The 13,349-nt window shown below is 56.6% G+C and overlaps 1 protein-coding gene and 1 long non-coding RNA gene across 3 annotated transcripts in view; both read left to right on the plus strand.

Moving 5' to 3' along the window:
• CORO7 (coronin 7) overlaps positions 1–13,349 on the plus strand; it is a 57,849-nt gene that overhangs the window by 5,213 nt on the left and 39,287 nt on the right. For both annotated transcript variants that reach the window (XM_027117542.1, XM_027117541.1), the window contains exons 4-6: positions 2,542–2,612; positions 2,988–3,171; positions 5,649–5,725. In XM_027117542.1, the coding sequence (XP_026973343.1) occupies positions 2,542–2,612; positions 2,988–3,171; positions 5,649–5,725 (332 nt within the window). The remainder of the gene's footprint in view (positions 1–2,541; positions 2,613–2,987; positions 3,172–5,648; positions 5,726–13,349) is intronic.
• LOC113626254 (uncharacterized) lies at positions 5,735–7,962 on the plus strand. The gene is made up of 2 exons (XR_003435100.1): positions 5,735–7,547; positions 7,587–7,962. It is a non-coding gene; the product is annotated as an uncharacterized LOC113626254 (long non-coding RNA).

Below are 13,349 nucleotides of genomic sequence, written 5' to 3' on the forward strand. Positions count from 1 at the left end.
GAAGCCCCCCGAAGTAGGTTTTTTTTTTTTTTTCCGAAGTAGGTTTTTAAATAACCAGTTTTTCAGCTAAGGAAACTGAGGCTCAAAGAGTTAAAGAATTTAGCAGTGTTGGCATTGCTGCTGGCAGAGCCAGAATCGGAACCCAGGTGTTTTTAGGCACCATGCTGTTTGCTTCTTGATGCTTTTTCCTCATGGGGAAGTGGCCTCAAGTTGGTGTTGTCTGCAAGGTGGTGGGCCCCCTGTTACTGGGGAACCAGGCTTGTGTTGGCAGATTGTAGCCTCACTGTGGCTCCAGCTATCCAGAGCCTCTCCCTGCAGGAGCAGCCTTGCCAGAAAGCTGCTCTGAGGGTAGCTGAGCTCCAGCTCCTCAGAACCTGCTGTCTGGGCACCAGGCACCGGTCTGCCCTCTTAGGTGCTGGTGGGGTGGGGGGAACTGTGGTGGCCTGGGTTCTGGCTGCTGCCCTGACTTCAGGGCACCCTGCCTTCAGGGGCACCTTCTGCCTTTTGGCTCAGGGCCAAGTGGCCCTTTGGTCCAGGGGAGCAGAAGGCTGGGAAGCATCTAGAGAGTGTTGCTGCATGCCTGGGCTGTGGGGTGGTGGCTGGGGGCCTGCTCTGAGTTGGGAAACACCGTGTGTTGTGGTGAAGATGGAGGTTCTGAAGCTGGACTGCCTACCTGACCCTCAGCCTTGCCCCTTCTTAGCTGTGCAGCTATGGGCAGGTTACTTAACCTCTCTGTCCTCGTGTCCTCTTCCTCCAGTTGGGGATGACACCACAGTGCCATCCTGATGGGTTGTTGTGAGGATTTGGTGAGATAAACACACACGAAGGCCACAAGCCTGCAGGCACAACTGAGCACTCAGATCGGCCACATCACCACTGCTCATTCCCTTGGGGGTGCCAGCGTCTGCACCCAGCCTGGGCCCTGCCCTGTTCCGTGAGGAGCCCGCAGGGTGGGGTGGTAGGGCTTCCGTGGCCAGGAGTCCGGGTTAGGGCTGTCCCAAGGTGTGCCTCTTCCCGTCTGCCCCTTCTCTTCCTTTTTTTTTTTTTTTTAAGTTTTTAAAATTTTATTTATTTTTTTTGGCTGCATTGGGTCTTCATTGCTGCACGCAGGCTTTTCTCTAGTTGTGAGTGGGGGCTTCTCTTGTTGCGGAGCACGGGCTCTAGGCACGCAGGCTTCAGTAGTTGTGCCGTATGGGCTTAGTTGCTCCACGGCATGTGGGATCTTCCCAGACCAGGGATTGAACCTGTGTCCCCTGCACTGGCAGGTGGATTCTTAGCCACTGCGCCACCAGGGAAGTCCCCACCCCTTCTCTTCCTTGTCTCCTCTGGCAGGATGCCCAGGGTCAGTCTCTGGCCTGGGAGGAAAGTGTACCTGCTCGGCCCCCCTGGGGAGGCTGGCAGTAGGGATGGTCACTGTGCTCCTTGCTCTGGTGACTTGGGCCTGGCCGTCCTGCTCACATCTCCACTGCCCCCACACCTGAGCCCTGGCCTTGTCTCTGTCCCCCTGAAACCCCCAGTCTCACTTCCCCTCTGGGCTCTGGCTCACTCCAGAGCCCCACCTCACTCTGTGCCCCACCTCCCCTCCCGACTCCCCGGAGATGAGCAGTTTAGGTTCTTTGGTTGCAAAGAACTGAGACTAACTCCAGCTTGCTTAAGCCAGAAAGGGATTTGGGAGACTCTTGGGGAGCTTCCAGAACTGAAGGAGCAGCTGGACGCACAGGCCTTAGGAGGGTCCTGGCTTGAGAGCTGACAGCTCCCTCCCAGCTGGCTGCTCTCCACCCAGGCCAGTCCCTAAGGCACCCTGTCGCTAGGCTTCCCATTCCTGGTTTAACTCCCTGCAGAGAGAAGCTGGCTGCCTGGGCTTGGGTCAGGTTCACTCCTGTAGGTGGGCCAGCCCTGGCTTGTCAAGGGGCAGAGAACTCCTAGGTCAGGCATGTCACTCCAGCCCCCTGCCTACCCGATGTCCTAACCTGTGCCATCCTCCATATTCTCCAGGGCCCACTGTGCCCCCTGCAGGAAGCCTCCTCTGACCCCTGACCTTGGGGACCCCCTGAGTTCACAGCCCGCCTCTTGCTGCATTTGCAGAGAAGTGTGTGTCTCCCTGTGGATGTGATAAGCGTCTGTTAGGGCTGGATGGCCTCCAGTCTGTCCTATATGTGAATCCTGTGGGGGCCGGCACTTGTATCCATTCACCTGAGCTGGGTTCTGGATTTTGGGCGAATGCAGGTACCTGGTGATCCAAGGAGCTTCCTGCCTATTATCCTGCCAACCTCCCAGTGATGGGCCCTTGACCACCCTGGGATGCAGGACTCTTGGGGATGTGTGTTGCAGGCGGGGGCCTGTAGCATAGGCCTGTGGTCTCTAGAGGTGCCCTCCCCTCGAGGACTTTCAGCCTGCTGCCATGTAGGCAGAGGGGTCAGCTCAGAGGCCCTGGGCCGTGGTTCCGGCCTTGGGAGAGGGCACGGTGGGCTGGAACAGGACATTCCGGCGGGCCCACATCTGGCCCATGTCTGGCCCGTGTCAGCTGTTTCTCTCCCTCAGACCTGGTCACGGACTTGGACTTCTCTCCCTTTGATGACTTCCTCCTGGCCACGGCCTCAGCCGACAGGACGGTGAGTGGAGCGGCTGGAAGAGCTATTCCAGGCCTTATGAGCCACCAGGGCCCTGCTGGTTTGCAGTCCAGCCCCTCCTGCTAAGTTCCTCAACCCACGCCAGCTCCCGTGTGCTCCCGTGCGCTTACCCTGAGCTGTGGCCATGACCTGCGTTCTGCTGCTCGGCTGCCTGAGGACAGCAGGCCTGTGGTGCTGGGGGAGCAGTGCACTTGGCTCTCCCCACTCCCACATCTTCCCCTCGGCCCCTAACCACACCTTGTGACCCTGAGCCCGTCCCCTCCCTTCCCCTGGGGTAGGGGGCAGCCGGGGCAAGGCTGGCTGGAGGCAGCGAGGCCCCTCCCAGTCCTGGGCTCACGGACTCGCTCTTTCCTGCAGATGAAACTCTGGCGACTGCCTGCCCCTGGCAGGGCACTGCCCTCAGAGCCTGGACTGGTGCTGGGCCCTGAGGACGTCCAGGTGGAGGTGCTGCAGTTCCACCCCACCGCAGATGGCGTCCTGGTGAGCGCGGCGGGCAAGACCGTGAAGGTCTGGGATGCCGCCAAGCAGCAGCCCCTCACAGGTATGGGCCACACTCACTGTCCCTCCCTGGGCAGCCCCGTCTGGCAGCACTTTGTTCCTTTATGATTTTGGTAACATGACTTTTAAGACACGTAACAAAGTTTCACATGTATGTGATATATATACATATATATACGGGTGTGTGTATGTGTATGTTTGTATATGTGTGTGTATATATTACATATAATTTTACAAGGCTTGTTACAAACACCCCATCCCTCCCTAAATCCCATAGACATGTGTTTTCATCTCACTTAGCTGTTTTTTCTGCTTTTTCCTCCATATGTCTAAGTAACTTACTTATACTGTTATTTCTTGAATTGTGTGACATTTCAGTTCTGAAAACAAACTACTGATTTCTCCTCTAGGGGATGAGAATTTTGCTGTTTCTACATCCCCTTCCCCCTGGTGCTGCTTCTCTTATTTTCCCAGTGTATATTGTCCTGGTCCATTTGGGCTGCTATAACAAAATCCCACAGACTGGGTGGGTTATAAACAACAGGCATTTATTTCTCACAGTCCTGGAGGCTGGAAGTCTAAGATCAAGGCACCAACAGATTCAGTGTCTGGTGAGGACCTGCTTCCTGATTCACAGATGGCCGTCCTCTGGCTGTGTCCTCACGCGGCAGCAGGGGTGAGGGAGCTCTCTGGGGCCTCTTTTATAAGAGGCCTAATACCTTTCATGGGACTCCACCCTCATGACCTTATGAGCAGCACCCTCGCTGCTGCTGCCCCTTTCCCGGAATTACCCCCAAGCCAGGCTCACCATGGTGATACCCCCACTTCTGGGGCTAGCACCAAGGGCCGACAGTGTAACGGGGTGTCTGAGGGACTCCCTCCTGACTGAGGAGCCGTCTCGTGCCACTTGCCCCCAAAGTGCTGCTGGTGCAGTGGAGGAGACCACCCTAACCTGGTGCAGGCCACCTGGCAGTGTGTCATCAGAGTCACCCCAGCTGTAACTAGCATCTCTCAAGCCCTTCTCGTGTGCCCAGCGCTGTGCTGAGGGCTTCACGTGGGGGGTGTTGCCGTTCCCTGCTACAGGTGAGGTGAGGTTAAATAACTTGGCCAAGGCCACAGTGCAAGCAGGTGACAGGGCTGGGATTAACCTCGGGGGAGTAGACCTTGTCATAGTAGTTTCCTATTGCTGCAAATAGAATTACCCCGAAACCTGGAGGCTTATAACAGCTGGTAACGTTTATCATCTCATAGTTTCTGCATGTCAGGGATTTGGGAGCAGCTTAGCTGGGTGGCTCTGGCTCAGGGCTCCTCATGAGGTTGGAGTTGAGCTGTCAGCTGGGGCTGCCGTCAATCTGAAGGCTGGACTGGGGTGGAGGGATCCGCTTCCCAAGTGGTTCACTCACACAGTGCTGGCTGTGGGAAGGAGGCCTCGGTTCTCCCCCATGGGCCTCTCTGTGGGCTGCTTGAGTGCCCTCAGTACATGGTAGCTGCTTCCCCTGGTGGACAGTCCAAGAGAGGCATCAAGGAGGAGGCCACGGTGCCATTTACGCCCCAGCTTTGGAAGGCACATGCTCTTCGTTAGAAGCGAGTCTCTGAGTCCTGCTCACACTCAAGAAGAAGGGAATCAGGCCCCACATTTTGAAAGGAGATGTTAGTTTCCTAGGGCTGTCGTAACGGAGTACCACAAGCAAATTTATTGTCTCACAATTCTGGGGACCAGAAGTCCAAAATTAAAGTGTTGGCAGGGTTGGTTCCTTTTGAGCTGTGAGGGAGAATCTGTTCAGGTCCCCTTCTCAGCTTCTGTGGCTTCAGGTGTTTCTTGGGGCATGTCGATGGCCGTCTTCCCTCTGTTCACATCATCTTCTCTCTGTGTATGCATCTTCTCTCTGATTTCCCTTTTCACAAGGACACCGTTCATACTGGATTAGGGTCCATTCTAGCAATATCAGCTGAACTTGATCATCATCTCAGGTCTCCCCAGTGGATCATCTGCAAAGACCCTATTTCCAAATAAAGTCACCTTCATAGGTGCTGAGGATTAGGACTTCAGCAACTTTTTGTGGGGGACACAATTCGGTCTATAACAGGAGGAGTGTCAAAGAATTTGTGGACACATTTTAAAACTGTCACGCTGTGGGGGGAGGGAATGGGGATGGCCCGAGTAGGGGCCCAGGGCGGGTGTGTGTGTGACATGTCCGTGGTCTGTGGGGGTTGGGGGGATGTTGGTGATTGAGCAGAGTGGGGTGGCCCAGGAGCAGGGAGCCTGGGAAGGGAGTGGGAGCGTGGCCTGAGGAGGGCAGGGCTGAAGGAAGCACCCCCCCAACAAAAGCATCCCCCCCCCAATCTGGGAGGAGCTGCTGCCCTTGCTCCTCTGCCTGAAGCACCCTCGCTGCTGCTGCCCCTTTCCCGGAATTACCCCCAAGCCAGGCCTGCCTGCGCCCGCTTCCCTGATGCCCTCATTGCATGGGACAGGGTTGGGGGGACCCTGGACCCCTCCTGACCTTGGCCGCTTCTCTGCAGAGCTGGCGGCCCACGGGGACCTGGTGCAGGGTGCCACCTGGAGCCGGGACGGAGCCCTGGTGGGCACAACATGTAAGGTAAGGGTGGGCGGTGAGACTTGAGTAAGTGCCTGTGGGGGGCCTGAGGCATGCGCAGCTCTGCCAGGGCTGTTGTGTCGCAGAGCCCGTGTCCTGGGCTGTACCTGTCAGACTCGGCAGTACTTGTGGGGCAGCAGCAAACTGAGGCCAGGATAGATGTTCACCTTCCTTGTCCTCATGCCTCTGGCTCATACCTGTCTCTTGAAGCCCCCACCCCACTCAAGAAAGACCCACACTGGACCTCTGGGGCTCCCAACACCACTCTCAGCCAGCCTCACCTGGCTGCCTGGCTGCTTTGTCCAAACTGCCTGCCTCTCCGTGAGGGTCGTGTTAGGCAGCGTCCACAAGCTGGGCACTGTGCTGGCCCTCCGGCCAGTCAGAAGGCCTCAGGGTCCTCAGTGATGCCAGGTCCTGTGCCCACTGAGTCCTGTGCTAGTGGGGGTGGCCTATGTGGGTCCAGGGATCGTACAGATAAAAGGATAATTGTGACCCAGGCTGTGAAAGAGGGACATGAGGTGCTTTGAGTGGTTGGAGAGGCCAGGGGAGGCTTGGCCTCTGGCAAGGGCTGTGAGGGAAGGGTTCATGGTGCAGGGCAGGGGGAGCGTGCTGGGGGCAGAGAGCAGAGCTGCGTACACAGGGTCGTGCTTGTTACTACAGAAGCAACAGGAAAGCACTGGAGTGTTTTTAAAACCAGAGGTGGGTGGCTGAGGTGTGAGGCGAGCAGATCTGCATTTTGAGGCTCCCCTCCTGCAGTGTGGACAGAGAATTGCAGGCGGGGACGAGGGAGCTGGGGAGGAGAGAGCTGTAGGGTTGGTGGTGGGCTGTGTGTGAGGGGTGGGGGGGCCCGAGGCCGGCTCCTGGGCTCCAGGCTGGAGGAGGCCTGCCACCAAGACTGGGCACTCCGCAGGTTGGAGGTGCCGGGGAGGTCTGGGCGGAGGTGTCAGTTGAGTCCGTGCACTTGGCTCTGGGCAGTGGTCTGAGCGGAAGGGGGAGGCCTGGGTGGCATCTGTGTTTATGTGGCACCTGCAGAGGGATGAGAGTGCCCTGAGTGGGAGAGAAGGATTGAGAGCAGAGGCAGAGGGAGCCTGAGGAAGGACCAGAACCTGCGAGGAGACGGGGGAGCACCTGGTGGGAGGAAGGAAGCCCTGAGAACTAGGCTAGAGGGCGTCCAGGGAACACGGGAAGGGTCTGAGAAGACGTGGCTGACACATACCTGTGGATTTGGGTCGTGAGACCTTCAGGAGCTTGCAGGGTGTCTGCTGCCTGAAGCTACACGTGAAAGAAGGTGGGAGGCGAGGAAGGAGCCTGCAAGGGCTCTTCCAGGAAGCGTGGCTCGGGGGGTGGGGACCAGAGCTGGCTGGGGTGGGGTTGAGGATGCCACTGAAGAGAAAATGTGGGGCCTGCATACATGGGAGGATCCTATTTCCCACTTTCTCTTCTCCCTGCCTTCTTGGAAGCCCCATTTCCTGGTCTTCATCCACTTTTCCCCCCTGTTTGGTTTATTAAACATTAGGCTCCAGACATTGGCCTGAGCTCTGGGGGTCGAGAGGTAAATCAGACGGGGCTACTGTCCCCTTAGATCCCTAAGGAGCCGTGCTCGAGGGCAAGGCAGTCACATGGTTCCCTTGCTCGGGCAAAACGATGGTGACACAGCTTCCCAGGGACAGTGAGGTCAGGGCTACCCTTACTGAGGAGGGGACAGGTGTCCCAGGCAGAGGGACCAGCCTGGACAGAGTCCTGTGTTTGGGCTGTGACCTCCCCCTCCACTGAGAAACCCCCTCTGTGCTGCCTCCACAGCGTGTGTGTGTGTGTGTGTGTGTGTGTGTGTGTGTGTGTGTGTGTGTGTGTGAGAGAGAGAGAGGTGGGGGGGACAGAATGAGACAGGATGGGAGCGAGGAGGAAGCTGGAAGGGAATTGTCATGGGAGGTGTTTTGATCACCCAAGCATAGTAGTTTATGCTTGTTTTACAAATTTTGGAGAGCAGTGAAAAAGTAAAGAAGCAAAAAAAAAAAAAAAAAAAGTCACCTGTAACCCTTCCACCCAGGGACAGGGCCTGTCACCATTTTGACATCTTTCTCTCTATGCTTTTTCTATACGTGTAGGAATCATACTCTCAATGTTAGTTTTTTGTTCCACATAATAAACATTTTCTCTAATTCATCAAAAATTTAATAAATGTCATGGGAAATATTTAATCATATAGATTCACAGTTTTCTCAGTGGAGCTCCTACTCTCAGAAGCGTGGATTACTTCCAGTTTATGTCACTGTTATAAGCTGTAACGTTTGAATTATCTGTATATAGGGTTTTTCTCTGCCTTCTCTGTGAGTTTCTTAGCCTAGAGTAGGGGCAAACTTTTTCTGTGAAGGGCCAGATAGTAGATGCTTTGGGTTTTGCAGGCCAGGCTGTCTCTGTCAGTGCACCTTGTAGCAGAGCAGCAGCCATGGGCAGTGCATACATGAGGAGCGTAGCTGTGTCCCAGTAAAACTGCATTGGTAGAGCCAGGTCTCAGGCTGGATGTGGCCTGTGGGCCTTAGAGCTTGCCCACCCCCACCTAGATTCCTATGAGGGGTGTTGCTGACTGCAGGCTGTGAAGATTCTTAAGGTGGTTGATACATTTTAGCCAGCGGCTTTCCAGAGGAGGCGGCCCTGGGGCTGTTCTGTGAATGCCTTGGGCTCCAGCTTGGGCTTTGCGGGGAGACATGTGTCCGTGGGTGTGCAGTCAGCCCTCTGAGCCTGGAGGTTGAACAGAGCAGGGCTGCCCATCCCACATGTGAGTCCGCGAGGAAGTGTGCGGAAAGCCCCAGCCCCTGAGGGAGGGCCCTGCTCTTCCTCCTCCTCACAGTTCCAGTGGGTGCCTGAGGTGGTCAGAGCTGCAGCGTGTGGCCGCGGGCAGCTTGACAGAAGGGCAGCAGGAAGGGGCCTTGGTTTCCATGGTGATGGAGCAGTCCTGTGCAGACAGGTGATGTTCTGAGCAGGGACTGGCCTCAGCAATGGCCCACACATCAGCCTGCCTGGGCCACGGCCCTGGATGGGGAGGAAGGCAGCTTCTGTAGAGCTTGCCCGGGCCGCCCGCCAGCACCCCACCCTGCCCGCAGGTACTGTGGCCTGGACGGCCCTTCACTCGAGAGCTGCAACCCATGAGGCCATTCTAGCCTGTGGCCTCCGCCCTGCGTCCACTCGGCTCCAGGCCCCCAGCCCAGCCCCAGGAAGGGTGTCTAGGGAGCAGGTGTCTGGGGGCTGGACGTGGGTCGTTTCCTGTGGAGCAGCCAGAGGTGCCGGTGCTCCCCAGAGCTCCCGGCCCAGCTGGGCCTGATATGAACCGGACCCCCCAGAGTGGTCGGAACCCCCAGTGTGGTTGAGTCTGGCTTTGACGAGGCTGCGGAGGGATCGATTAGGAGGCAGGCACTCTCCCGGGGGGTCCTGTCTCCCAGGGGTCCTGCTGTGTTCAGAGGCAGCCAGCTGAGGGGTGTGGCCGGGGGCAGGGTAGGGCCAACTGAGGCCGAGCCTGAGGCCACTCGAGGGCTTTGTTCTGAGGGCAGCAGTCACTGTGGTGGAGGACACGGTGTGGGGGTGGGGTGATGGCAAGGAGCATATCAGCCTTCAGGAGGGGGGCCAGCGCAGGGAGAAGTGACTCCCTGGGGGAAGGCCTGGCAGAGCATGGGGCTGTGGGTACCTAGGAGGGGGCCGAGGGCGTTGGGTCCAGGGACTGCTTGCAGATGCCTTGTGGAACTATGCGGGAGCTGTCCCTGTTGAGGCAAGGGGGCTGGGCCCTGTCCCCATGCTGACCAGTCACTGGACATGCGCATGGCTGTGGGCAGCAGTGCCAGGAGGGGTGACAGCTGCGAGCCCTCAGCACCCAGGGACGGAGGGCCTCACCACAAACCCTGCAGCCACGGCAGTCCCCAGGGTGCCATCCCTGGGGACAGCTTTCCCAGGATCTGGCTGCAACCTTGCGAGAGGAACCCTGGGCCGCTGGTCTCATCCTCTTCCTCCCCACCACCCAGGCTGGGCTCCTGAACTCTGGACTGCCCCCCTGCTGGTTACAGGGGGCGTCTCTGTTGTGGGGGTCCAGCCCCACGTCCCCAGGGGTCTGAGCCCCATTTACCATCAAGATTGGGCCCAGAGCGGGGCGGGTGGAGAAGGAAGAGCTACCCAGTCACAGAGCACCCTGTCCCCATTGTGTCCTGGGACGGCGACTCAACTCCTCACCTGCTGGTGTCTTGTGGGGAGGGATTAGTGGAGCAGGCCATCTCTGAGTCTGGTGGACCTCTGTGCCTTCTCCGCCCAGAGCCCAAAGGCGCAGGGACGAGAAGCATAGATTTCCCAAGTGGGTTGCCTGGAGTGGTGCCCAGGGGAGGCCCCCCAGCTCCCACCCCAGTTCCTAGACCTGGTTACCTGTGGGGACACAGGGCCTCGCGATACTGTTGATGTGGGTGCGGCATCCTGGGGGAGGACGCTGTCCTCGAAGGGTGTCATGTGTCAGTGAGTGCCGGGTATCACCACAGTCCTGTGTACACTGCCCCTTCCTTTGCTGTAAAGGGAGCCTCAGGATCCTGAACGGGTTAGTCAAAAACCGCAAGCCCTTGGGGAGTGGTGCAGGAGGGGGGCTGCCCCTGTGACCGCAGTCCAGGTGGAGGTGCCCATGGGTTTGTTCTGAGAGTGCCGGAGGAGCCCGTGAGGGGCCCACCCTCATCAGGAGGGAACCTGAGCCCCTCTTGACCAGTGGTCGGCAACATTCTTCTCATCAGGGCCTCCCTGGTCTCCACACTGTGCTCCCCGCCAACCCCACGGGGAAAACCTCCCTGGCTACCTGGTTATGACTCCTGTCCTGCCTTGGAACAGTTCTACCTGCAGGCTTCCTGATTCCCCTGCAGGGCGAGGGGCTGGCTCAGCCCAGTGAAGCCCGTTCTGGCTCCCCTCCCAGCTCCTGCGGCTGAGGGGAGGAGCAGGTGGCCGCTAGGGGGCACGCTGGCCCCACAGATGGCTGGGCTTGGCCAGCTGGGCTCCCACTCCACCGGGAGTGGGCCTGTGAGCCCAGCGCCTCAGCAGCCCAGTGCCACCCCTGCTTCCGGGCCCTGCAGGCCCCACCAGCGCCAGTCCAGCCCCCAGTGCCCAGTCTGAAGCCTGGTCTGGACCTCCTGTTGGAATTCTGCGCTCGATGGCCCAGCTGCCTTTAGGGAGGTGCCCAGGTCCCAAGACTGTGCCTCCGACCTGTGAGAGGTGCTGCCATCACCCTCACCCCACCCTGGGCTCTGGGGTTTGCCCAGGTCACAGAGCACATCAGTGGTGGATTTGGCGTCCTAACCCTGCCTGTCTGGTCTCCACAGGGGTGGGAGTGGCCCTTGCTGCCAGGAGGCCTTCCCTCTTGCCTGTCATCTGTCGAGATTCAATGTCGCTCACTGCTTGACCCATCCTCTGTCTGTCCCGTGCTGCCCTGTCTCTGTTCTCAATCTCTGGTTCTTTCACTGTCCCTTGCTGTCTTTTCTGTGTCTATAGTTGTCTCTGTTCTCTGTCTTTCTCTCTTTCTGTGTCTCTGTTCTTCTCTGACCCTCTATCTTTCCCCATCCTCTCTCTGTCTCTCACTGTTCTTTCTGCCTGTCTCCATCCTGTGTCCCTCACTGTCCTTGTCTGTCTGATCGCTGTCTGTCTCTAAGCAGCCTCCTCCCGACCGAGGCTGTGGAGTGGACGGTGCCTCAGAACTAACCACTGGACTGTGCCTGGTGCCCACCTGACACGTAGCAAGTGCTCAGTAAACTGCAGCTGGAAGGAGAACCCTGGGACCCTGCCCGTGAAGGCCCGTGAAGGGAGGCCTGGCTTTCAAGGCCTCTGCAGGCTGACCCCTCCCTTGTCCAGCTGTGTGCTTGCCTGCTGCCCCCCACTCCTGCCATTCATTCTCCCTGTATGACCTCGTCTTCCCTCCACGTCTCATGCCAGCGAGCTCCTGTCTCCACATCTTTGCTCGTTCTCCTCCTCCCTCGAATGCCTTTCCCTTCCCAGTACAAGCTCCACTTGTCCTCTGGGCTCAAGTCAGGTCCAGGTTCCTCCCCAGAGTTACCTGTGACCACCTCTGGGTTGCAGACACCAGCACTCAGCAGAGACTGTCTGCTCTGTCTGAATCCCAAGCACCTAGGCAGGGCCAGGCAGACAGGGCCAGGAGTCCCCATATTCCCCTCACTACTCCACCTTGCATTGGTGAGGTGCGTTTGTTATAGTTAAACCAATGTTGCTACAGTAACTAAAGCCCACAATCTACATTAGGGTTCACTCTTCCATGTTTTTTTTTTTTTTAAACAAACTTGGTCTTTCTTTTTTTTTTTTTTTTTACGGTGTGCGGGCCTCTCACTGCCGTGGCCTCTCCCGTTGTGGAGCACAGGCTCCGGACGCGCAGGCCCGGTGGCCATGGCACACGGGCCAAGCCGCTCCGCGGCATGTGGGATCCTCCCGGACCGGGGCACAAACCCATGTCCCCTGCATCGGCAGGCGGACTCTCAACCACTGCGCCACCAGGGAAGCCCGGTCTTTCTTTTTTTAAAAAAAAAAATTTATTTATTTATTTGGCTGTGCTGGGTCTTGGTTGCTGCACGTGGGATCTTTGCTGCCGCTTGCGGGATCTTTGTTGCAACATGCAGGATCTTTAGTTGTGGCATGCGAACTCTTAGTTGCAGCATGTGGGATCTAGTTCCCCAACGAGGGATCGAACCTGGGCCCCCTGCATTGGGAGCGTGGAGTCTTAAGCCACTGGACCGCCAGGGAAGTCCCCAGGGTTCACTCTTGATGTGCTTTCTGTGGGTTCCCACAAATGCATGACATCATGTATCCATCATTACAGCTTCACACAGGATAGTTTCACTGCCCTAAAAAAAAGTGCCCTGTGCTTCACCCGTTCATCCCTGCCTTCCTCTTCCCAAACCCCTGGCAACCACTGATCTTTTTGTTGTCTCTGTAAGATTTGCCTTCTCCTGGATGTCAAGTGTCATAGTTGGAATCAAAGAATATGTAGCCTTTCCAGATGGGCTTCTTTCACTTAGTAATATGCATTTATAGGTCTTCCATATCTTTTTGTGGACTGACAGCTATTTTTTTTAAATTTTGGTATAAAAAACACATATAAAATTTGCCATCTTAACCATTTTAAATATACAGTTCTAGTATTAAGTATATTTACACTGTTGTGAAACAGATCTCCAGAACTGAAACTCTACACCCACTGAACAACTTCTCTTTGGCCCCTACCCCAGCCTCTTGTAATCATTTTACTTTCCATATCTATGAATTTGACTACTTTAAATACCTCATATAAATGGAATCATACATTATTTGTCTTTCTGTAAATGGTTTATTTCTTTTAGCATAATGTCCTTAAGGTTCATTCATACTGTAGCATGTGACAGGGTTTCCTTTTTCAGACTGAAAAATATTTCATTGAATGTGTATACCATGTTTTGTTTTGTTTTGTTTTTTGGCTGTGTTGGGTCTTTGCTGCTGTGCGCGGGCTTTCTCTAGTTGCAGCGAGCGGGGGCTACTCTTTGTTGCAGTGCATGGGCTTCTCGTTGCGGTGGCTTTTCTTTTTGCGGAGCACAGGCTTCAGTAGTTGCAGCACGCAGGCTCAGTAGTTGTAGAA

This window comes from Aethalodelphis obliquidens, unplaced genomic scaffold, assembly GCF_003676395.1.
Source record: "Aethalodelphis obliquidens isolate GAN/ISIS:26980383/991018 unplaced genomic scaffold, ASM367639v1 scaffold18, whole genome shotgun sequence".
Classification (NCBI taxonomy): domain Eukaryota; kingdom Metazoa; phylum Chordata; class Mammalia; order Artiodactyla; family Delphinidae; genus Aethalodelphis; species Aethalodelphis obliquidens.